Source organism: Phaenicophaeus curvirostris, chromosome 22, assembly GCF_032191515.1.
Source record: "Phaenicophaeus curvirostris isolate KB17595 chromosome 22, BPBGC_Pcur_1.0, whole genome shotgun sequence".
NCBI classification, from domain to species: Eukaryota; Metazoa; Chordata; class Aves; order Cuculiformes; family Cuculidae; genus Phaenicophaeus; species Phaenicophaeus curvirostris.
In genome coordinates, this window is record NC_091413.1 from 4094496 (window position 1) to 4118097 (window position 23602).

Below are 23602 nucleotides of genomic sequence, written 5' to 3' on the forward strand. Positions count from 1 at the left end.
GGTCTCAAACCCTACAGCAGATAGAGAACTAAGCAGGAAAGTATTCACAGGCAGGCAGTCTTGGTAATTGCCTAAGAAACCAACATTAGCTGCTGTGATGTGTTAAATTAAACAGTTAAATTGCTACGCTGGGCTGTAGATACCATCACTGAGGAGTCAGCTCTGTCAGTTCTGCTGCCCACAGTCAGACATCTCCTAAATTGCTTCCACATGAATTACAAGAGCTCAAGCACCAAACTTCAGTGGGTGCTGCATGTCTCTCTGGCAGTACCAAGGGGCATAAAGTAAGTGTAGGTGCTTCTGTAAGAGCTGAGTATTTAAAGAAGTCATGTCAGCACTGGTAAATCTCACACAGAGAGGTGCTGGGTTGTATTCTTATGGCTATATTCTACCACTGCCCATCTTTGCTTTTGTATGGGGCCATAGGATGCAGAGCGTACATTAGACCAAAGTTGTAAACAGTATAATGTTTGCTGAGCTTCATCCGTCCTACCTCAGCCCAGCAAACATAGAAGTAGAGAAAGTGGAAATCAGGCCTTACAGCTTTAACATAGAGAATTGTAGCATGACCTCCCTCCTGCACACCTAACCCTGCCATGCCAGGCAGTGAACCGACTCCAAATGGCTGTGTTTAAAAACAACACAGCTCTGGACACATCCTCTCTCCGGTCTCTTGGGCAGCCCTCCTAGAAACCCTTGTCCAGAGGGTTTTCCGGGAAGCTGTTTAATGAGTGGCCACCTTGAGCCTACGCCTCCTACACACCCCAACCTCAGTATGGGCTGCCACCCAAGACAAGGGTCCTGTACTTCCCTCCTCCCTGGCAGCTGCTCTTGCTCCAGCCTGGCTTTTTGCCTTGCAGAAAAGCCCCGTGCCCAGTCACCAGCTGCCAGCTACAAGAGACACTTCAATGTGCACAGGGAAAGAGCAAAGAAACAGCAAGATTAAAAAACAAGCTGAGGAAAAGGGCACCCACCCCATGTGCACAGTCTGAAAGACCCTGTAAGCTCCAACTACTTCAACTGATTTTTCTTCCTTCTTTGTGCCCAGGAGGCACAGCCGCTTCTCTCCTTTCTTTCCATAGCAACTTCCTATTGTTTTTCATACAGCTTGCACAACTCCAGGCTGTCAGATCCTGTCAGGATCAGCTTCCCCGACATATTTGTGCCCCTAAAATAGCTGACCTTTCCTACTTTAACACCTCAGCTTCTTCCTCTCATGTCACAGTCACTCCATCCACTGCTGTCCAGGAAGGCAGATTTCTCCTTCCTTTCCTCTCTCCCCTGCTTGAAGCGGATTTTCTTCTGTCACTCAGGACAAGCTTCTTGCTTCCACACTGTAAAAGACTGCCTGGCACCTCCCCAGGCTGTATAAACCATTTGACCTAGGATCTCTTTTCCTAAGTTTGCTGGCAGGCTAGAAATAACCTTCTGCTACTGCAGATCTCTCCTCGAACACACTGTGAGAAGGGCTGCTCTGGAACTCAAAACTGGTTTTGATGTATGGGGGAGGCTTTTTTGTTGGAGCATGTGGGAAAACGCCTGGCCAAGCCCTGTCAAACTATGTGTGTGTGTGTGAGATAGCGCCCTGTGTGCGCGAATGCTAAAGGCGAGTAGCAATGCCTTTATGCATTTGTAGTTTATATATCTGTGTAAACAAGAATATTTGGTCCAGCTTTCATGGTGTTGTATTTGTGTGCTTTTATGTGAATCTTGACCTGTTTGCAGCGTGCCTGCGTACCACTGCTGGGTTGAGCTCAAACTCCTAGCAAAGGGGTCTCTACAGCCAGTTCTGGTTGTGTTGATGTTACCAGGTGTGTTTTAGACATTGATGCGTTTTCTCAGTGCTTACACCTACCTGGAAGTTTTTTTCATTGCAATAAGGTCAGTGGGTTTTATGGCTGGTGAGAGGCTCTATAAACTGGCCTCCAAACATCACATGGCGGGTGAATCAATACCTTGAGCAAACAAAAGAGATACGGTAATAGTCATCCACATTCTGATAAACCTGCAATGTTACCAGCTCTCTTTTGAGTCATCTCCTCTCCAGATTTTGTTATTCTTGGATTCATTTGCGTGATCCATTGGGATTACACTTTAAAGAAAACTCTTCTTTAACCCACTGTTTGACAGGCGCAGCATCCTTGATAGATTTACAATTATTACAGCAAGTAATGCTGCTGCCTGGATCTCTGGTATATATTCTATCTCATCACACAGAGTAACTTTCTAGAATCTAGATGATGACCGGAGGTCCTCAGGATCTCAGGATGTATGGGGGCCAGGCAGTCAGAGCTGTAACATTGCCTCAGATCCCATTTGCAGTTCCAGCTGTATTCATTTCTCAGTTTCAGCAAGCTCTGTAGACAAGCGATCCTATCACCCTTGTCCACTAGACTGATTCTGGTTCAGTATTTCGTTTTTCTTCAGCCACCGCACAACATCACTTTGAGGCAACCATTGTTCATGGCACCTTAGAATAGAATCATAGAATCACCAGGTTGGAAAAGACCCACCGGACCATTGATCCAACCTGGTGATTCTATGACTCTGTGATTCTATGATTGGGGTTCATTGCCAACACCTCAAAAAGAAAGAGGAAGATCTAGGAGGGCTGTTCTTTGGAGAATGAGGATACTTGAATCTTGTGTTCAGTTCTGGGCCCCTCACCACAACAAGGATGTTGAGGCTCTGGAGCGAGTCCAGAGAAGAGCAACGAAGCTGGTGAAGGGGCTGGAGAACAAGAGGAGCGGCTGAGAGAGCTGGGGGTGTTTAGCCTGGAGAAGAGGAGGCTGAGGGGAGACCTCATTGCTCTCTCCAACTCCCTGAGAGGAGGTTGTGGAGAGGAGGGAGCTGGGCTCTTCTCCCAAGGGACAGGGGACAGGACGAGAGGGAATGGCCTCAAGCTCCACCAGGGGAGGTTCAGGCTGGACATTAGGAAAAAAATTTTCACGGAAAGGGTCATTGGTCCCTGTCCGAGGCTGCCCAGGGAGGGGGTTGAGTCACCTTCCCTGGAGGGGTTTAAGGGACGAGGCGCTGAGGGACATGGTTTAGTGATTGATGGGAATGGTTGGACTCAATGATCAGGTGGGTCTCTTCCAACCTGGTGATTCTCTGATTCGGGTTCATCGCCATCACCCCAAAAAGAAAGAGGAAGTCCTAGAAGGGCTGTTCTTTGGAGGCTGAGGAGCCCAGACAGACACACCCAGACAGCAACAACCCTAGTGCGAACCCTCCCTCTCCTTCCCCTCTTTCTCCCCCTCCCTCCCGGGGGGCGGGGCCGTGCGTGGTGACGTCACGCGCGGTCACGTGGGCGCGGCGCCGGCGGCGGGCGGCATGGCGGGCGCGGCGCAGGAGAACACGCTGCTGCATCTCTTCGCCGGGGGGTGAGTGAGGGAGTGAGGGAGGAACTGGGGGCCCGCGCACACACCCCCCTTCCCCTTCCCCCAGCGGGGCCTGTGAGCGGGCGGGCAGCAGGAGAAAACGCCTCCCCGGCCCGGCAGGAAGGGGCGAGGAGGGGTGGCGGGGTGACTCGAGGGCAGCGTGGGGTGCTGGGATGTTTCGCTCTCTCTAAAATGGGGCTGAGGCGGCCCTGGCAGCCCGGTCTGTGAAATGAAACCTTGGGAGGGTCAGCAGGGCCAAGGGCAACGTCCTGCACCTGGGTGGGTGCAGTCCCCGGGTTCAGTACAGGATGGGGGTGATGTGACTGAGAGCAGCCCTGAGGAGAAGGGCTTGGGGTGCTGGGGGAGGAGAAGTTCTACATGAGCCGGTAACGTGCGCTCACAGCCCAGAAACCAACCGTGTCCTGGGCTGCATCTAAAGCAGTGTGGGCAGCATGGCGAGGGAGGGGATTGTGCCCCTCTGTTCCTCTCTGGAGAGACCTCACCTGGAGTGTTGTGTCCGGTTCTGGAATCCTCTGCATAAGGAGGAGAGGGAGCTGTGGGAACGGGCCCAGAGAAAGCTACAGAGATGATCTGAGGGCTGGAGAACCTCCCGTACGAGGACAGGCTGAGAGAGTTGGGGTTGTTCAGCCTGGAGAAGAAAAGGCTCTGAGGAGACCTTCTAGTGACCTTCCAGTCCCTGAAGGGGCTGCAAGAAAGCTGGGGAGCAACTGTTCACAAAGGCTTGTGGTGATAGGACGAGGGTCAATGGGGATAAACTGGAGGGAGGCAGATTTAGGCTGGATATAAGGAGGAATGTTGTCACTATGAGAATGTTGAGGCCCTGGAACGGACTGCCCCGTCCCTGGAGGTGTTCAAGGCCAGGTTATGCAGACTCATCTAGCAGGAGGTGTCCCTGCTCATGGCAGGGGGGTTGGAACTGGGTGATGTTTCAGGTCCCTTCCAACCCAAACTATTCTGTATTTCTATGGTTCTTATGAAACCTATCTCAAAATCCTGCTGGGTCAAGCCGGAGCTGAGAAACTTCACCCAAAAAGCAGCGTTTTCTGCTCTCTGATGGACCCTGGCTTTTTAAAGGAAAGCGTTTGCTCAATGATCTCTGCGTGGGTAATAGGTAAGAGTGGAGGCTGTGTAGGTGCCTGATCCATTATACTGGAGAATAGGTACTCCAAAAAGGGAAAAAGGCTGGGGGAGGAAGGAGAGAACAAGTCCTGGTGCTGCTGAGTAAGTGACCTGTCACGACCAGAGACTTCTTTTAACTTCTTGCAAGGATTTGTAAATATCTTGTTGTTTTTTTGTTAAAAAAACCAACCCCAACCCACCAACTAAAACCCTTCCTCAAAAGCCTCATTAATTGACTTATTGCAGTAATTTTAACAGTAATCCAGTCCTGATCTAGTTGAAGATGTCCCTGCTCACTGCAGGGGATTGGACTGGATGACCTTCATGGTCCCTTCCAACCCAAACCGTTCTGTGATTCTCTAAGATCATTTGATGGTATAAATTAAAAATAAGTTTCAGTAAGTCATTTGTTATGCAGTTTTTGAGTGCCATTGTATGCAATTCTGTCCATATTGCACGTCTTCTTTTGTTTTAATCTTTTGTTGATGGCTTAAGGTGTCTAAGTAGTAGAATATTCTGTAGTGCTTCTCAGCTGACAGTTGTTAGGAAGCCAACATGAAATCTATTGTTTAAATCTGTTTAGACCATTGTTTCTTCTGTTGCTAAACAGGAGACTTCGGTCTCCTCTGACACGTCCCTGGAGCAGTGAGTTCCTTTAATGTAATATTAAACCAAACAGAGCAAAGTTGTTCAGCCACTGCCTTTCTTTTCTTGGCTTGGATACCTTTTGTTGGTTTAAGGGCTCTTTTTCCCCTGCCTCCTCTGCTTGCATTAGAGTAGTTCCTGGAGCCTGCAACAGAAACCAGACCTGAATGTACACATGCAACTTGTTTGGATGCCTACCAGAACCCTGATGTCCTCGCATGACCCTTCAGGCTATAAATAAATAGATTAAAACACTGATGAGTTTAAAATTCGTAGAACTGGGTGATCAGTATCTTCCTTACTCGTTTAATGTACCCTCTACCTTCTCCAAGGATCCTGGAAAGCAAAGTGTTTTCTGCAGCAGACGTAGGAAGTCACCAGATCCGAGATGATTTTGAGAGAGTGTGGAGGGAGAGTATGGGAGCATGGCAGGGAGTATCCCCTTCACCACTCTGGTCAGAGATGATTGATGTATTTGTAAAGCAACAATGAAAATATAGCACAGAAGACAGAGTTGGGCTTTTAGGGTATGCAGGTTTTGAAGGTTCCTTGCTGGACTTGATTCTTGTTCTGTGTATTTTGTTATTTAAAAAGACACAGAAATGTGCACCGTCAGTTGTCTTGCTGTGATGATACAGAAAGGAAAACAAACCAGAAAATTTAGTCTTCTCGTGCACCAGCCAGTGTTAAGGTTTGGTCCACCCCATACCCAGTCATCATCCAGACAGTTGATTTCAGAGTTGTTCCCAATTTAAGGCGCTGACCTTATGTATCCCCAGCTCAGCTGTGATAATATTTTGCTACATCTGTTATATCGCCAAAGGAGTTTTTAAAAGAACTGTTAGTGCATTTGTGCTTGAGTATTAGTCTCTGAGGTCCTTCAAATACCTTCATCTTTCTTTCACAAGCGCTGTTATAATAAATAGGTTGTTTTGGGACTCACAGCTGTTTGCAGCTCACTCCAGCAGAAGAAAATGTTGGAAGTTCAGAATGCTTTACAAGTTGTGTAAGATGCTAAGCTTTGTTCAGTTGTGAAGTATTTTTTGCAGATAAAGCAAGAGGAGCTCCCTCACTTGAAATAATTTTGATAGAGATATTATTGGTTTTAAAATAGCTTCCTGTGAAGGTGAGGATAGGGTGCGGTGTTAGCTTAAGATGTAATACAGTATCCTTAGGTGTGAACGGCAAAGGTGGGTCAGCCTCAGATTATTTTAAAAGTCAGAATAGAAGTGTTTAATACTTCAGAGGCCAGGAGTGATGAAGTGCGCTTGAATATTAGAAAACATTTTCTGGCTGCTGAAAGAGAGAGGAAGCTTTCCTATCAGCTGATTTACTGTAGGCAGCCAGGCGGGTCAGTTCCTTTTAAGGCTTGTGCTAGTCACAGCAAACCAAAGGGCCTGGGGGTTTTGGTGGGAAGATGACTCTGAGGGCAGGGAAGATCTTCAGAAGGAAGGATGCTTAAGTTGTACAACAGCTGTTTACAAGCCCGCGTTCCTGCTTCCCAGCTGAAGTCAGTGCAGTTGCTGCTGGTTTTTGTTTGGGAAAAACTCTGAGGGAGGCTGCAGCAGAGGTTACTCTGTGTTGTCTTCCCAGCTGGAGTAATAGTGTTTACTACATAGATTTCCGAAGGAGTGGCATTTACAGGCTGTGGTGTCCTTCCTGGAACTGGTGAAGAGCAAAAACTGGGAACAAACTTATCTTCATTTTATGTGATCTTAAAGGTCTTTCCCAACCCAAACAATTCTGTGATTCTGTATAGGTCCTGTGTGATACACGTTCATTAATAGTTCAGTTCAGACTATGGAGACTGTTTGAATAAAACCGTGCTTGCGACATTCTTTCTGTCTTGGTATTGAGGCACAGATCCATAACTCCTTTGCTCCTGTGGCTACGGAATTCAGTCTTGCAGCTGTGTTCAGGGAAATCTGCAGGCTTTGAGTCAGAAGGGTCCAGTCAGTAGTACCAAACAATGTCTCAAGGTGTGTTTTGGTGTTTAAAGCCGTATACAGTGCTATCCATGAAGCTTGAATTGGCATGTACTTCTCAACCTGGTGCTTAAAGCAGCCTGTTAAGGATAGTTCCCAGATTCTTTGCAGTAACACTTCTCTTGCAAGTGTTTCACTTGACTCCTATCTGCCAAAAAATCACTGTTAAATGTTGAACGTAGTTGCTGTCCTTTGGAGAGGAAGAGGTAATTTCAAATGCTCACAGAGCACAATGTGTCAAGCTGGGTTTTAAGTTATGATTCCTCTAACCAAGCAGCTCATCATCTTTGCTCATGATCTTGGTAAAGTCAGTGGTGCCCTACTGAAAGATCGTTAAAGATTTCAATGTTTTTTACATTGGTTTTGTTTAGCAGAACTTCCTTTAACATTCAACTTTGTGTTGTGCATATTAAGAAGATTCCTTGGTGATTAAATCTAGGACAGATGAAGTAAGCCCTACTCTTAATTAAGATTCCTGGCATCTATATTAATTGCACTGGCGAGTTTATTTCAAGTGCAAGCCATTGGTGTGTCAGGGGTGGACTGTGTAAAGATAAAGCTGGCAGCAAGAGCAAAATTGGAATTGGATTTTGAGATTTACATCCTTGGCATATTTTTTAAGCAGTGTTTTCTTTTTAGGGAAGCGAATAATTTTTCTGCAGCTCTTAATGTATAGTGTGTTCTGTACCTCAATAAACACCAAGTATATTTCTTACTCTCCTTAGTCCCTTTGTTTGGACATCACAGAGCAGAAAACTTGTGTTTTACCACTCTAATGGAGATTTATGCCTGGCTCATCTTGTAAGGAGAGGAGGGATTCAAAGCCTGAAGTACAGGTGCTATTTTTCTGGCATTGGCAGGCCAAAGCTGATGAATTCCAGGGTGTCTTCCATCAAAGAGGTTTCATATCCGTAATACATGCAGAGCATAGCTGGGAACCTCTTGTTAGGTGCTTGCTGTGAGACCTGTTGAAGATACTCTGCCGTAGTGGTTTGTTTCTGGAGCGGTTTCTGTCTTTTGACTAAAGACAGATTTAGACATTGTTTGGGGATTTTTCAAGAGGCCAGTGAAGTAAAGGCTGATGAACATCCCTGGAGCTTTAGTTCTGCACTGGTTTATCACCCCCTCATCCCCAGCTCAAACCAGTATGAAGTCTTGGAGGTTTTGCCTTGATTGCGGCATGAGATTTTCCCAAATGAAATCTATCTGGCTGTGTGTCCGTAGTCTGACGCTTTCAGGGTTTGTGGCTGTTTATTTAGCTGAGGAAAGCTGGTTGTTTTTCCTTTCTTCCCAGCTGTAGGCATTTGGAACACCCTAGGAATACAAAGTGCTTCTTTTATGCACAGCGTGTTATTTTTCAGCCGTTTTTCCAGGGAATAGAGCAACACCAGGATATGATGCATAGAATTCCCATGCGGAGGAAAATCAGCTTGTCTGAAAAAGCTGCCCAATACATCAAAGTCCTTACTTGAACTATATGCTGTATATTTATATTTGGGACACCATGTATGCAGCCTGTTGACATTTCTGAGAATTGCTCTATTAGATAATGCTTTTTTCTTAAATGTCACACAGACAACATAAACTCTGAGCTGTCCAAAGTGATGATAGGGATATTAACTCATTGTGTTGACTATCAGAGGATTGCATATGCATTGCCAGAAGTACTTAAATATTAAAAGCTGCATAAATTAACCGGATTACTGAAAGGATGAAAGGCAAAGAGCGGGCTAGGAAGACAAGAAGACAGCTGATGCAGGAGGGAATATGCCAGAGAGACGAAAACATTTTAAGGCAAGATGTCACTGTAGACTGAGCAGCTGGTGGTTCACAAATAGCAAGTGGAGTTTGCGTTCTGAATTGTTACTGTGAAAGAATTGTTTTAATGTTCCTAAATGTGAAATGAATGAGGACTGAAGATGGAGTGTGGAGTAGTGGAGCATTGCTAGATAAATGAATTGGAGATCAAGGCGATCAAGTTCTCTTCATTCAGTTCCCACAGACCTATAGTTTCTCTTGTGTGATGATTAGTCAGGTGTTAATTTTACATACTTGTGTTTGTATTGGATGTATGCAGTAGGAGAGATGGCACTGGGGATCTGCAAGAGGGATCCTCAAAACAATTCCTGTTCCGAGTTGTAAGTGTGAACTGTGGGAACAAGAAAGGTTTTGCCAGAGAAGCCACTCCTGACCTCTCTTTTTACCCCTGAGATCTAATTTCAGAGAAATGTGAGCAATGTGGGATGCATCTGACAAAACAGAGCGGGATGAACTGATGTCCTCCAGAATGGTACTGAGGCAACAAGGCCTGTGTCCAAGCCCTGGTTCAGTACACAAAATAATCAGAGGCCTGATAAGGTGTCTGTGAACACTGTCAAGTTTAAGTTAAGTGACACAACTTCAGCTACAATGTGTAGTAGCTTTGTGACTCCATTCAGCAGTCAGCAGTTTAAAAGGGGTGAAAGCAAAGCTTACTCTTATACTGTCTGTGTTTGGATGTCCCATGGAGTGTCTACTCTTTGAAATAAGACATGTTGTTTCAGCCAGCAAGATGAGGTATACTGGATAAAGCATTTATAAACTAGTATGCATCTACAACTTGCATATTTTTTTTCCATTCTTTAATTCTCCTAATGTTACGTTAAGTCTTCCTGAATCCCAATGTGTTTGAGTAATAAAATTTAGATGTAGTGACTTTTAGCAAACCTTAACATTATGTTTAATTGTGAAGTTTGATGGAAGAGACATTCAATTACCTAAGAGGAACAGCAGCAGGGAGAGAAATGGTTTGTCCAGTCACTTTCTAGATCACTGATTAAAATGAAAATTAGGATGCATACACCTTATTGTTTTTAAAATAGCCTTACTTAGTGTAGTTTTGATATTTGCTGCTTCTGTACGTGACTCTTTTAATCATAAGTACTGAAATGGTGGAGAATTATATTGCTGTGCTTTTAGTTTAGAGTGTCCTAATCCCCAGTGGCTTGTTCTCATCTGCCAGCTTCCTGCTTCCCATCAGAAAAGTCCATCCAAGTGTATGTCTGTTTTAGGCCAACAACCTCTGAAACATGAATGCCTCTAAAGTTTTTACAGGCAGAATTCCAAGTCCTGGCAGAACACGGGACCAACGGGTGGTCAGTCAAGGTTTTTCTGTTACTGTTGGGCATCATCTTTATGTTTACCAATGTTATCACTACACCTGATCATTGTAACAGTTTCTTAACTTTCTCTTCCCTTACCCAGAGCTTGGGAACACTCTGCCTTGCCTAATGCCCAAACTGTCCTGCTTCCTAATAATTTGTCCACAACATGGAGCAACTAGAGACAAGTCTTCAGATTTTGTTGATATGCCATGCTGTGATTTGACATATCTGTGCAGCTGGGTTTTACTGACTCTGTTTTCTGTTTGAATTATATTTTACAGATGCGGAGGAACAGTTGGTGCCATCTTTACATGTCCCTTAGAGGTCATAAAGACCAGGCTCCAGTCTTCAAAACTAGCCTTCCGGGCTGTCTACTACCCACAAGTCCAGCTGGGGACCATCAGTGGTGAAGGAGTGGTCAGGCCAACATCTGTATCACCCGGGCTCTTCAGTGTTCTCAAGTGAGTACCCCTCCTCCTGTCCTTCGATATTGCTTGACACCAGTGATCTGAGTTTCAGCTCCTCTGTGCAAACACAGACTGAACATTTTTCCCCAGACTTGTGCTGCAAGGATTCATGTCAGTTGGGCTTCTGCCTTCAGCAGCAGAAAGATAAATTATTCTTTAAAGAACGTGTATTTAAGACTCCTGAGTGTTCCTTTGAATTTCCACAAAAATTAGTTTCCACCACTTAGAAACTTTTCATGGTGAATTGATTTGAAGAAGTGTTGGCAGGTGTTATTTTTAAATCATCTCATGCTTCGGCTTTTTCGTAGTTACGACTTTCTGGGGATCAATACACAGGGCATCCAGTAAACTCTTGATATGCCTTAACTTATGGGAACTACCACAGAAAATACTCTCGAAGAAAGGGCTTTTTCTCTTTTTCCACACTAAGAAGTTTGTCTTTTACTGGGAACAGTCGTGTTTACTGTCTCCTTTGAGCATTGGAACAGGTAATGCTTACTAGCTGGGACCAGTTCTTTGCAAATGATTGAGGGACTGAATAAGCCGTATACACTTCCTTTTCCTTTTTCCTAGAGCCATTCTCAGTGTGCTTTGAGTAGCTAGTGGAGATACTCGTTGCTGTTGCTGCCTGTGCTACCTACCGGTTTGATGGAGAGAAGTTTTAATTCCTTCCTTGAAATGCTCTCTTTAGAGGGTCAGATGAAAATGAAAGCCCATAGCCTTTCCTTCACCTTAATGGACCAGCTCTGTAGCAGGGTTTCTGACTCTGCACGTAGTGATGCCTGTCAGCCCCTGATCTCTCTTTGAAGCTGGCCCTGCTTTGAGAGTCAGTTTGAACCAGATGACCTCCAGAATTCTGTGTTCCCATGTTATTTTAAATTTTGCTTGTTTTGTGTGGGAGACCTATAACTGAAACTTATGGGAGCGGGGGAAGGACACCTTTTGGAAAAGCAGTCTTGCTGAAGTGTAACATCTAATTGCAGTCTTGTAGGCTTTTATCTTTTCCTCAGCTGTATCTGACTTAATGACCTATATCTGACTTAATGACCTCTCCTCTGTTTGCTATTAGATATTGTCTTTGCCAATTATTATTATGCATCAGTCCTTATCTGCACATATGTTACCTCTGATCTCTGTTAAAAGCCACCTGTGTGGCTCAGACTGCAGCAGTTGATGTTCCAGCTGTTCCTTTTCCAGATCTGTGTTCATAAAGAAGAGAAAATGCAGAATGATCTAGCTTACAACTGCTGGATAGTTTTACCAGCAACTCTGAAGTCCAAATCTCTACTGCATTTCTTATCAAAGCACCATAAACTTATGGTTTGAACCTCACGCGAATGGATTGAGTTTGTTTGGATCAGCGGGCACCCGAGGGTGATGCAGAGAGGTCCTGTTTAGATCAGGTAGCAGAAATGCCAAAGAAAATAATGAATAGGGAAGCACGTTGAATGATTTTATGTAAGGCCAGCATGCTTGGCAGATTGCCTGGGGAGAAGCTGCGCACTTACATAACAGTACAGTGCTAATTCAAATTCTCTGCAGAGCTCTCTGGCTAGAGTCGTTCCAGGACTTGAGTTTCTGTGTTGTAAACAGTGCTGCTTTCCCCTGCCAAACTTTTCTTTGTCTACTCAGAGGTGAGTTTAGAGCAATTCGTGACTGAGAACGTAAGGCACTGCCAATTGCCTTTGATTCTCACCTCCTTTCCCTTGCTATCTTTTCAGCTTGCAGGATTGGACTTCAGGCAGCTCTAACTAAAGGAAGTGAAAACTTTAAGGCCCATCTTTTTCTGAGGTTGTCTTTTTTAGGGGGAGAGAGGAAATGGTTTAAAATTGGGTCCACTTTTTAATACATTTATTAAGCTCATTAAATTTTGTGACTATGATCTCAGTTTCATTTCACGTCAGGAATTGCTTAACTGCCTGTATCACCAAGTTTTCAACCTGTTTCCTTCAGATGGTTGAGAATTGAGAGCGAAAATATTTATGCTGGCATTCCCTTACAGGGAGCATCTCTGAAGAATGGATAATGCTATTAAGAAGTGAAGTGCAGTCTCTTGCATTTACTCTTCCATCTTTTTCTGAATCCTAGTCATGAGTGCATTGCCAAACTGGATATGACCTGAGCCGTCTGGCTTGGGAAAATGGTATGGCTAAAAAACCCTACATAGAAAATTGTTCAGTAAGAGTTAAAGGTGATGAGTATGAAAGCACCTTAACTGCTGTAAATAGCAAGAAAGTAGGTACTCTGGAGGGCAGGTTAAGCCTGCTGCTGAATAAAAAACTCTCCATAAGGACAGGCTGTTTTTGTCTAATCCATTTAAGATTCTGATGAGTCACCTCAGCTGGAATCTGCAGTCGTGACTGTTAAGTGACAAAGAACAAGTAGTCAGTGGATCTGTCTCCTTGGAGACACTCAGCCCTGAAGTTTACAGAGAAAGTTCAACTCTGATGCAGAAGTAGAGTTTCAGAAGCTCCTATATCTTTTGTCTAATGAGCTTGGGTTTGAAATCTGTGGGGAATGTTCCCAACAGTGCTAATGACCTAGAAAGCAACTTCTGAAAAATTGGCACTTCCAACAGGTACATGTGAACTGGCCATGTAGTCCTGGTGTTATCTGGATTGTCCTGCATGGTTTTCACATGGTGAGTTCAGCTAGGAAGGCTGCTGCCTAGCACATGGTACACTGAAACCCAGTGATTATTGGACTACCTGGCTTTCACTGGCAAGTACATGACTTTTCACTAGTGTTTGGGTATTGTTTCAGGCCTTTACAAATATATCTGCTGTTCCTAGTGCTAGGAATTTGTAAGGAAGGTCTTTTTTAATGAGGTGCATCAGTATGGTATTGTACAGAACTTGGCAGCTCGTGGGCAAGCTGCCCAAACAGTTTTATCTTCTTGAGGGAAGCCCTAGCCCAGTGCACCCTCTAAGTGGTGAGGGAAGACAGATAGAAATGCCTTTGGAAGCCTGGGCTGTAGCGATTGCAGAACTCCAGGAAAGCAACATTTGGTGGTCATCGTGCTTTGACCTGATCATGAAGTCCAGTCCTGACAGTGGTTCACAGCAGTACCTCTGTAGCTGAAGTAGACTTTGAAAGATGATGTGAACTCTTTTGAATGCCCTGTAAACCAGATATCCCTGAACTACCTGGGAAGACATAGCTTGTCATGCAGTTGACACATTCAACTTTCTCTCTGGGGGAAAAACCACAAGTAGGTAATTGTGAAAGGGAAAAGGATTTCTTTTTTTTCATGTCTCTATGAAGGAAGCAAACTCCTGAATTGCTTAGGTACAGAGAACGCCAAAAGTATTTGTTCATCAGAGTCAATTATCATTGGATTCTGCATGAAACTTCAATTCCAGACAGCTTTCAAAGAATGGAAGTTAAAACATAACCTTGTGCCATATGACACACATTTGCCTGTAGCGCCCTGAAGTTTTCTGGTGTAGTGGCTTTTATTCAGTAGCATGGAACTCTGCTCTTTTTCAAGTATATTATATAGCTTAAAATCTAACAGCTTCAAAATTAATACTTATAGGTTTCATACAGTTATTTTTACTGACTGTCTGATGCAACAGGAAGCATGACTTTTAACCTAAAGGCTATCTTTTTTTTTTTCCCTCGTTTGTTTTTATTTTAAGGTCAATTCTAGAAAAAGAAGGACCAAGGTCACTATTCCGAGGGCTGGGTCCAAACTTGGTTGGAGTTGCACCATCAAGGTAAATAGTTAAACTATTGCTGAAAGACACATTCATAGTACCAAGCGAAATATTGTAGTGCATTTGTGATTCAAATGAACAGATCACAAAATTTTCCCATGTACAAACTGAGATTTGTGCCCGTGTACTGCGCAGTATCCATACCATACTTCTATCAGTCTGCTTTACACTTGTGTAACGCTGGAAGATGTAGGTACTTAGTTCAGACAGCTTCTTACTCATTGTATTGACTGTTGCAGATGCTCTAGGCTTCCTGTGTTCCTATGCATTATGTAGGGATGTGAGGTCTGTAAAACCCTTTCATTTCAGTCCAGAGTTAAATGTTTAAAGCATGAAGTGCTGCTTATGTGCTCAACAAACTTATGGAAAACTTAAGGTTCCAGGTGAAAAAGTGACATTCCTATGCTTACAAAGTGCGTTTAATGCCAGAGCTGATGTAGGTATCCAATATAACTTGCTTTGTCTGCGAGATCGTGTTGCCTCCCCTCTCAAACTTGATGTGAAGGTAAAATGTTTCCATCCTGGGATTGTCAATTCAGGTAGTGGAACTGTAGTGTAAGGAGGGCAGAAAGAAACCTGCTGTGTTATTGTAGATGGAAATAGTCATGTGGAAGTTGTTTGGGAGAGAAACTCTTGGGTTTTGGGGAGAGGGAATAGTAACATGTCTAATTTGATGTTGTATGTACTATGTTGTTTTTCTTCTCTCTCTGCCTCTCCCCCCAACTCCTCCACAGAGCTGTCTACTTTGCATGTTACTCCAAAGCCAAAGAGCGGTTTAATGGCATTTTTGTGCCCAACAGCAACACTGTGCACATCTGTTCTGCAGGTTCTGCAGGTGCGTACCTGTAATTTATCTTCCATGTGATGTGCAGCAATACCCCAGCATTTAGCCCATCTCCAATAGCAAGCAGTACGTGGATTGGTACCTGCAGCTCAGAGATACACCTTAATTCTTTAAAGTATTTATTCCGAGCTGTTGTTGCTCCAAAGCTACTTCTGTCTCTCTCAATAGTTAGGAAACCAATAGAATGAATCTTAAGTTGGGGACTGGACTTCAGTGTGTCCGTACAGGACCTAAGCTAATAGACCAGTCTTGACTGACAGCTCTGGATAGTTGTGGTATATGAATATATACAAAGGGGCCAGGCTGTGGGGCGTTCTGAAAATGTTGGAGGTTGTATATGCCAAAAATACATTAGAACCTATAGCAAAGTATAGGAAGATACTGTTTTAAAGAGATATATCCAGCTACATTCTCCATAAAAGGGTGAGATCAGGGGAGGTGAGTGAGTTCTTGAAACAACACTGTGTAACAGGCACTCCTAATGAGCCAGAGTTCAGAGACTATTTAAAAATAAAATCTATGAGGCTGGAAACATCCTGTTCTCTCAGAAACAAACAGACAAGAGTACTTAGCAAGCTTGCTTTGGCAACTGTGAAGGAACAGACTCTCTGAAAAGCTTAAGGTGGTGTTTCAAAGCATTACTTAAAAAGTGAATTCTGCTCTTCTGTACCATCCAGCTTAAACAGTTAAGGTTGGTGTCATCCAAAGAGTTACTAATAAAGGTATTGCATGTTTTTGTTCTGTAATTTAGTTATAGTTAACCGTTAGTATCTTTTCAAAACATCAAGTATTTCAGGAGGTAAAAAAGAGGAATGTAGGACTTAATCTGATAGAGAAATGCATCTAGGTATGGTTTGCATCAGCTGGCAGTGGCCTGCTGTGTAACTTGTGCAAGCCTGCAGCTCTTAATTTCTGAGCCTGGCATGCTGGTGGGGCTGGAAACCCGCTTGCTTTGGCTTTACCTGAAATCTGTGCCAACGTATCCAATAGACAGTGCAGCAACGCTCTTCTGCCTCAGCACTTCCCGTAGGTCTAATAGCGCCCTCGTGAATGAGCTAGAGTAGTGTTAATTCTGTCATGCCTGTCAACAGACTTGACACTTCTATGATTTGCCCTCATTCATTATTGAGGGAGATCTTCAGTTGCTGAAGCAGGTGAAACTGGTATAGACATATGTTTGGTTGTCTTTTTAATTAAGATTTTTAATACGAAGACTTGAAACTCTGTACCAAATATTACGGCTACAGAACACTGAATAGTGGCGTGACCTGATGTCCTTGCCTCTAAAGGACGGTGACCCTTTGAGTGTTACAGGTAGCGTTTTAGAATCAACTTTTGGAGGAAGCCAGAGAAAGACTTCACAGGAGTGAAGTTTGTGATCCCAGGAGTTTCCTTCCTCCTGACTTACCTTCTCTACAGAGGAACTGTTTCCCTGTTCAACGCTTTCAACTATTTCTAGATAGTCATTTACTAACTTGGGATTAACTTTTTTTCCAACTGTAATGCTGTGGTAGTGCCTCTGAATGTAAGGAAAAAAAATATTAGTTGACACCAGCAAACTTTTGATATTATTTTAGCCAAAATGTTTTAGGATATTGTATCTTTCCTACCAGGACGGGGCAATATTTTATTCTTGTAGGTAAAATACTGCAGAAGAGATTCACTAGTTCAAGCATCAGTCACCAGAGTGATCATTAAAATAATCTGTCCCAAACTAACCCTGTAATTTTGGGTAGATTCTGTTACTGAGATGGCTCGATGGCACCACCTAGGGCCTTGGGGAAAACAGGAGATTAATATGTGTGTATGTTCCCCACAGGTTTCCTTTTATCTATTATTCTAAAACCCCATCAGTAAGTAATGTATCTGGTAGGATAGCAGTCTTGAGGAACAAGAAGTATGTATTAAGATAGGTGCAGAAGGAAGAATGCCAAAAGAAATTCCAAGGCTTGGTTCTCTGGCAAGAAAGGGATTGTAAGCTGCGCACCTGCATGTCCTTTGGAAGCTCTGAATAGAGACTAGAACTGTCTCGCTGCACAGTTTATTAAGTTCATGTTTGCCATGGCAATACTCCAGCCTGGATTCAGCTATACTTTTGGTTTTATTTTCTCTCTTTCAGCCTTTATCACAAATTCCTTGATGAATCCTATATGGATGGTGAAAACCAGAATGCAACTGGAACGGAAGTAAGTTACTGATTGAGGGAGATTGGATGCCACTGAAAGGCTAAGGGAGCCTCTGGGACACTGAACTTACACGTTTTCACTCGTAGCTTTTTGTATTTCAATAGATGTTGCCCACTTTTTTCCCTGACTGTCAATTCCACCTTTCAAGCCACCATGCATCTGCCTGGTCATACTAGAGGTTAGGGTGTCCTGCTTCAGTGTGATGCACAGTTATTATTGAGGAGGATATGGAAGTTGCTGAGTTAGGTTCACTGTCTGGTTTCACTGTAAATCTTAAGTAAATTTGGACATAGCATTAATTTTCCCTCTGAATCCTGCTTACTGAGTCTTCTGTACTTCAGGGGTTGATGTTGAGAATAAATATATCAAGGACTAAAGTGCTTTGATCCAGCAATAATAGAGGCTATGGAAAGGTCAGAATTGCTTGTGGGAGGCTGAGCATGAGCTTGCAGTCTGTGTCCCATTTGGCACCGTCACTTGTACTGATCCTCGATCACAGACGCGTGTGTTACTGCAACAAACCAGGGGTACTGATGCACAGCCAGGTAGCTGTAAACAGAAAAGGGTGATGGTGTTAAATTGTCATGAAACCACATTGATTTACTCCCACAAAACATTCTAGAGGCAATAGGAATGTGTGGCAGTGGTTTAATGTCATTGTGCTTCCTTCAGCATTTTATTACTGTTAACCATACCTCCTGAAGACAGACAGGGATTTGACAGTAATATCTTTTACTTGAGTGATGCATAGTCACTGGTGGCTATCGAAGCAATGAGGGGCTCTGCTAACAGTGTGTCTGTTTAGAATGGAAATTCTTTCCTGCAAGGACTCATTAGGTCAGATAAGAAAGATCCTTTAAGGCACCACAACTTATAAATAAATGGTAAGACCTAATTCTAGCACTTCACAAGGTGGCACCTTTGAACTGATTGCTGCCTCTTAAAATGAAGGATCATTTCTCATGCGGTAGATCTGTCTCTTAGCCTGCTGAGGGTGGCTTTAAATGGAATTACTAGTTTAACACAAAGCAGTGTCTCTTCAATGCATCACTGTGAGCTGTGACAGACTAGAGAGAACTTGAGCTGAAAAAATTACTATGGGTATGTCTTGGTGAATTAGAACAGCCAAGTGTGCACTTCTAGCATGATTGTCCTGCTCTACGCAGCTTTCCTACAAGATTTTTGGAGTAAGACTTAGCATAGAACCACTTCTGTTGTTATAAAAACTATTGAAAGCCATGGGGGTTTTTATTAATATTAATTCCTTTTCTGAGCTTATTATATATTCTGTTCTGCTTCTTTTTCAGAGTCAGGGGTTCAAAACCAATGAATGCTTTGCAGTGCGCTAGATACGTTTACCAGACAGAAGGTATCCGCGGCTTCTACAGGGGCCTGACTGCCTCCTATGCTGGGATTTCTGAGACCATTATCTGCTTTGCTATTTATGAAAGTTTAAAAAAACACTTAAAAGAAGTGCAGCTGCCCCCTTCTCCTCCTAACGGGACCGAAAGAAACTCGACAAACTTCTTTGGACTGATGTTTGCTGCTGCTGTTTCCAAGGGCTGTGCCTCTTGTATTGCTTATCCACATGGTATGTTAACTTTTCCATTTAAGACTGCAGTAGAACAGCTGTTGTCTGTAATCCAAGATGAATGACTGAGTTAGGGCTGTAAAATTCTCTTTGGATGGCCAAATACATGTTACCATGGCGTAGGCATTGGCATTGTCACTACTGGTCCCATCATTCCTACTTAGCCATATTGTTGGTGATTGGCATTTCCTAGTTTAAAAACAACTCAACACCTAAAATAAACTGAATGCCTAATGCTTCTGTTCTTACTAGTAGCTTTGTCTAGCTGAGCACCCGCAGCCTTTGGGATTCTGTGATCAAGTAATGGGAAACATTTGTCTGAGCAGTGGGTTTTTTTGCATAGAAGTGAATGTTATGTTATACAGAAAGAGCAATATTGGTTATGTGAGCATTAGTGAAGCGTTTAGTTCTGTAGTAGCTTGAATGAGGAAATAATCCATCTATTCCACACGAAAAAGAGCTTGTCTTTAACTTTTCTTCTTGCCTGAAGGGCATCCCATGGCTGTAAGTACTGACAGGCAATTGGTACAGGAAGGTTTTCATGTCCCAGGGTTTTGCACACTTTCCTGGTAATAATATGTTTCTCAATAGAAAGGTTTGAGTTTTGTTAACTTGGGGCTCTGTTTTACTTTTCTGCAGAGGTCATACGGACGCGGCTGCGAGAAGAAGGCACTAAATACAAGGCTTTCATTCAGACAGCGCGTCTGGTAGCACGTGAAGAAGGCTACCTTGCCTTCTATAGAGGACTCTTTGCCCAGCTCATCCGGCAGATACCCAACACAGCCATTGTGTTGTCCACCTATGAGCTAATCGTGTATCTGTTAGAAGATCATGCAAAGTAGCAGAGACAAGACTGCTGTTACAGACTGTAGACCAATTTCTTTGTTGAACAAGTAGTCCTTTAAGAGACTGGTGCAGGTGGCAGTGCTGGTGGAAAAAACTACAAGTCTGTGACCACCTGCTGGATATTTCCTTCTGGATTCACCTTTTCTGAAAGGTCTCAAGTCATTAACGTTAATAGTTAATTATAACTTTTTTTTTTTAACTTAATGGTAATTAAACTGATACTAAATTAAATTACACTTATTTAATTTAAGTATATTTTTGTCCCATTTCCTTAAGCACAGCCATATGTGGTCAAGGAATGTACCTCATACTATCAAGTGATCTCTTGGACTGATGTTCATTAAAACCGTATTAAAACAGAAGAACTGGTTTGCAAAGTTCAAACTTTGTCTTCTTACTGCTGGAGTCGCATCACTTTTTAGCACTGTAGCAGCCTAATGCCCAAGTATCTTTGAGAGTTCTTCTGGTTTATTCAGGGTGCATCATTCATTGTTGTGTGCACATCCTGGAGTGTTCGAGTAGGACAATCTTGCAGTACATTTAACTCTTTTGAAGATATAAAATATACACACCAGAATGTCTTGGAAAAGCCACTTACATTGGCAGTTTTGCTGGAATATGATTGTGGGAGGCTTCTTAGTATGTATTTAATTACAGTACTGTGTGCACCTATGCATTTGTAAAACGTGCTCATGCTCTTGTGTCTAAGCAGATCTGCCATGACTTGGCTTTTAGACCTTGCTTTTGTGAAGAACCGAGAGCGTGAGGACAGTCAGAGATTGTGGCCTGGCTGCCCTGCAGAAATTCCTTGAGATGCAGTAATTTGGTCACATACCCTGACCTCAGTCCATTTCCACTTTTTGTGGGCTTTTTTTGTGTTATGGCTTCCTTCAGTGCCAGGGGTCTGGAGAGCGGAAGAGAGGATAAGATAGGTCCCAAATGCTATAGATGATAAATCAAGTTCTGGATTCTGCTTTACAGCGTGATACTCAGGAATACGTTCCTCTTGATCTGATGTCCTTGTGGAGCAGTGCTTCTGATGGAAATGAGATACTATCTTATCTCACAGACGCAGCACTGTTAATACCAAAAAAAATCCACAAGCTATGTAAATAGTTTCTTTATGTCATTACTTGATATCTTACTGAAGGAAATAAGGATTTGCCAGCTTAGTGCAGCCAATTGAACCATTCTTATGTTTCATATAGATATAATATCTGCATTCCTTTTCAAAGGTACAATAGCAAAGGGGTATTCTTCAAGAGTAGTCATGATGCAGTTCTTGACTTTGAGTTGTAAGTCACATTCTGCATACTTCAGATCGAATAAATGTTAGAATACCCTTTTAATTTTAGTAGTCTCTTTACCGCTTGTATACCTTGCAATTAAAGTATTGTATATGAATAATTACTGATAGTGAAAGATAAAATATTTTAGAACTCAGAGGGGTAGATTTGTGTTTTGCTTTGGCTATTTTGTGCTCTCTGATTCATTAGTGTCATTTGCTTTGACAGCTGAGACAAGCACTGCAGCATTTGAGCCCAGCCTCAGTCTTCCCTGCTGTTCAACTGAACAATGAGCTTCTCATGATTTGAGCAGGTGTAGCGTTCTTGAGCGTAAACAAGTGTTTATGGACGTCTTTGACTTCAAGGACCACATACAGCAGAGGTTTGGACTTGGAAGGATCCCGAAAAGCTTTAAGCAACAGCCTAGTAGTGAGTAGGGCTGGTGTTAGTAAGATAAAGTTTTCAGGCTAGTGTTGTGTTGCAGCAATAATAATGGGTTGGTAACCAGATTCAAACCTTCCCGTTTGTCCTCGTTAGAACCTGGCTGATGGCTGGTACTTGAGGTCATATTTGACATCATTGTGATGGAAGAGCATAGTGCAAAAAGGGTAGAATGTGTGTATACCTCATTATGAGGCAAAAATAACTGATTTCTTTTATGTCTTACTGAAAAGAACGTATCGCATTACCCCTAAACTAAAATAGGAAGCAGTTGAGTAACTAAAAACTGGCAGGCTCTTTTTATGGAGACCACAAGCAGCAAAAGCTTTTATCTCTTTATAGGAGTCTAAACTGTCATATCATGCAGTGCTGTTTCTATTTTTGAGAACTAGGACACTTGTGCTGCTACTTTGAAACAGTTTCTGAGATTTGCTTTCTTAAATTAGTACTCATCTGTACGTACAGTAGACTAGCGCGCTGTTAGTCAAATGTGTAGACTGCTGATAGCTTTTGAGAATGAGGGGAGGGAGCTCAAACCCTCTTGAGGAGTTTTGGACTTGGTAAGAGAAGAAAGCAAGAGGAAGCGAACAAATTTTTGTTTTGCCTAAATCTAATGGAAAATCAGGGCTGCTAGATATTTTGCTTTTGTTCTTTAAGCTTTGCTACCAACCCTGACAGAATTAGTTTTAATTTGATAGAGAGTTAATAAGCTCTATTAGGAGCTAATGGAATTTCTGAATTAGTATAACTTACTCCTTTTTCCTTCCTCTCTCTACTAGAATTTTAAAAGTTCACATCCCTTGATTTCTTAGCCCTGCAAAGAATGAGCAATTACAGGCGATGCTCTGTGAGCAAACCTGTTGATGTCACCGAGTATGGAATAAGCCTTTCCAGAGGGGAGAATTTGCTGCCTCCCTTTAGGTGTCCATAGTTGCCTTGATATCCCTCAAAATTATCTGCATTTACTGATGGTTGTGATACATGTTTGTACTGTAACTGTGTCCCCTCACTGTGATTTAGAGTTGTTTTGCATAAGATCCTCATCAGCTCCTTTAAGGAGGAAACTCTTGGTAAACAATGCATCTATGGTTGAACTGATACTACAGATGTAGTTGATAGGAAGGGAGGGACTTCTGTAGAAAAAATAGACAAGCTCCCGAGTACAGAATTCCCAGAGGATTTGCAGAAGTGCTTAATGTGCCAAACAACTGGGTGGTTCTTCCTCCTTTCCCTATCATTTGGCCTCACAAATCCCTAAATAATTGAGCTAAACAATGGAAGAGAGATGAAAAAATTATGTCCCCCTTGCATTTATCAAGAGGAAATTATTCCATAGACTTGATTTCCATGGTTTAATCTGTGGAGATAGAAATGGAACAGTTAAGACCCCAACCATTCAAATTACAGCTTACTTCTAGTACAAATATCTGTCTCTGAAGAGCTTTTTCCCTTTATGGCTTTTTAAAAGCATGACATTGACACAACTTGGTTCTGATTTTTAAGCTGTTCTGTCTATTGTGCTAAGTGGTTGGTTTGGGTTTGTTTTTTTTTTTTGTTTTAACCAGGAAAACAGCTACACAATTTGAGGCAGGGTCAGTCTCGTATTTTGGACAGGTCTTTCCTCTTACCTTCATGTAACAGCAGGGCATGGCTGTCAGTTCACCAACTGTTTCCAGTTCTGTAAGAAGAGTAAATGCCAGCCGCGCGTGCTGAGAGGGGCAGAGCATAAATGGGTGTTGCTTTGCTTCCTAGGGGAGAGCATCTGAGCAAGTCTGACCTGAGAACTGCTCCCCTCAGAGACCTGAGGGCTTTCTGCGAAACTATGGTGTTTATCAGTCTGTCCAGAGAAAAGGCAAGTCTAGAGCAGCAGCCTTCATCCCCAGGCCCACAGGTAACTAGCTGCCCACACCACCCTGTACTTCAATTCCT

General features: G+C 43.0%; 1 protein-coding gene across 2 annotated transcripts; it reads left to right on the forward strand.

Annotated features, from left to right (window-relative positions):
• Positions 1-3297: 3297 nt before the first annotated feature.
• SLC25A33 (solute carrier family 25 member 33) lies at positions 3298-22288 on the forward strand. Of its 2 annotated transcripts, XR_011338977.1 has the most exons (8): positions 3298-3383; positions 10575-10754; positions 14402-14479; positions 15214-15314; positions 17443-17509; positions 18817-19100; positions 19740-20097; positions 21461-22288. XR_011338977.1 is itself a non-coding variant. In XM_069874497.1 (7 exons), the coding sequence occupies exons 1-7, from the start codon at positions 3334-3336 to the stop codon at positions 19940-19942; spliced, it is 963 nt and encodes a 320-aa protein (XP_069730598.1). In that variant the 5' UTR covers positions 3298-3333; the 3' UTR covers positions 19943-20769. The 2 variants fall into 2 exon arrangements, 1 of the variants encoding a protein (XP_069730598.1); XM_069874497.1 differs by lacking the exon at positions 21461-22288 and having other exon boundaries at positions 19740-20769.
• Positions 22289-23602: the final 1314 nt, after the last annotated feature.

Coding starts and splice junctions, on each gene's coding strand:
- SLC25A33 (XM_069874497.1), top strand. CDS start 3,334: ATGGCGGGCGCGGCGCAGGAGAACACGCTGCTGCATCTCTTCGCCGGG. Junction 14,480..15,213: donor GTTGGAGTTGCACCATCAAG/GTAAATAGTTAA, acceptor ACTCCTCCACAG/AGCTGTCTACTTTGCATGTT. Junction 17,510..18,816: donor AGAATGCAACTGGAACGGAA/GTAAGTTACTGA, acceptor CTTCTTTTTCAG/AGTCAGGGGTTCAAAACCAA.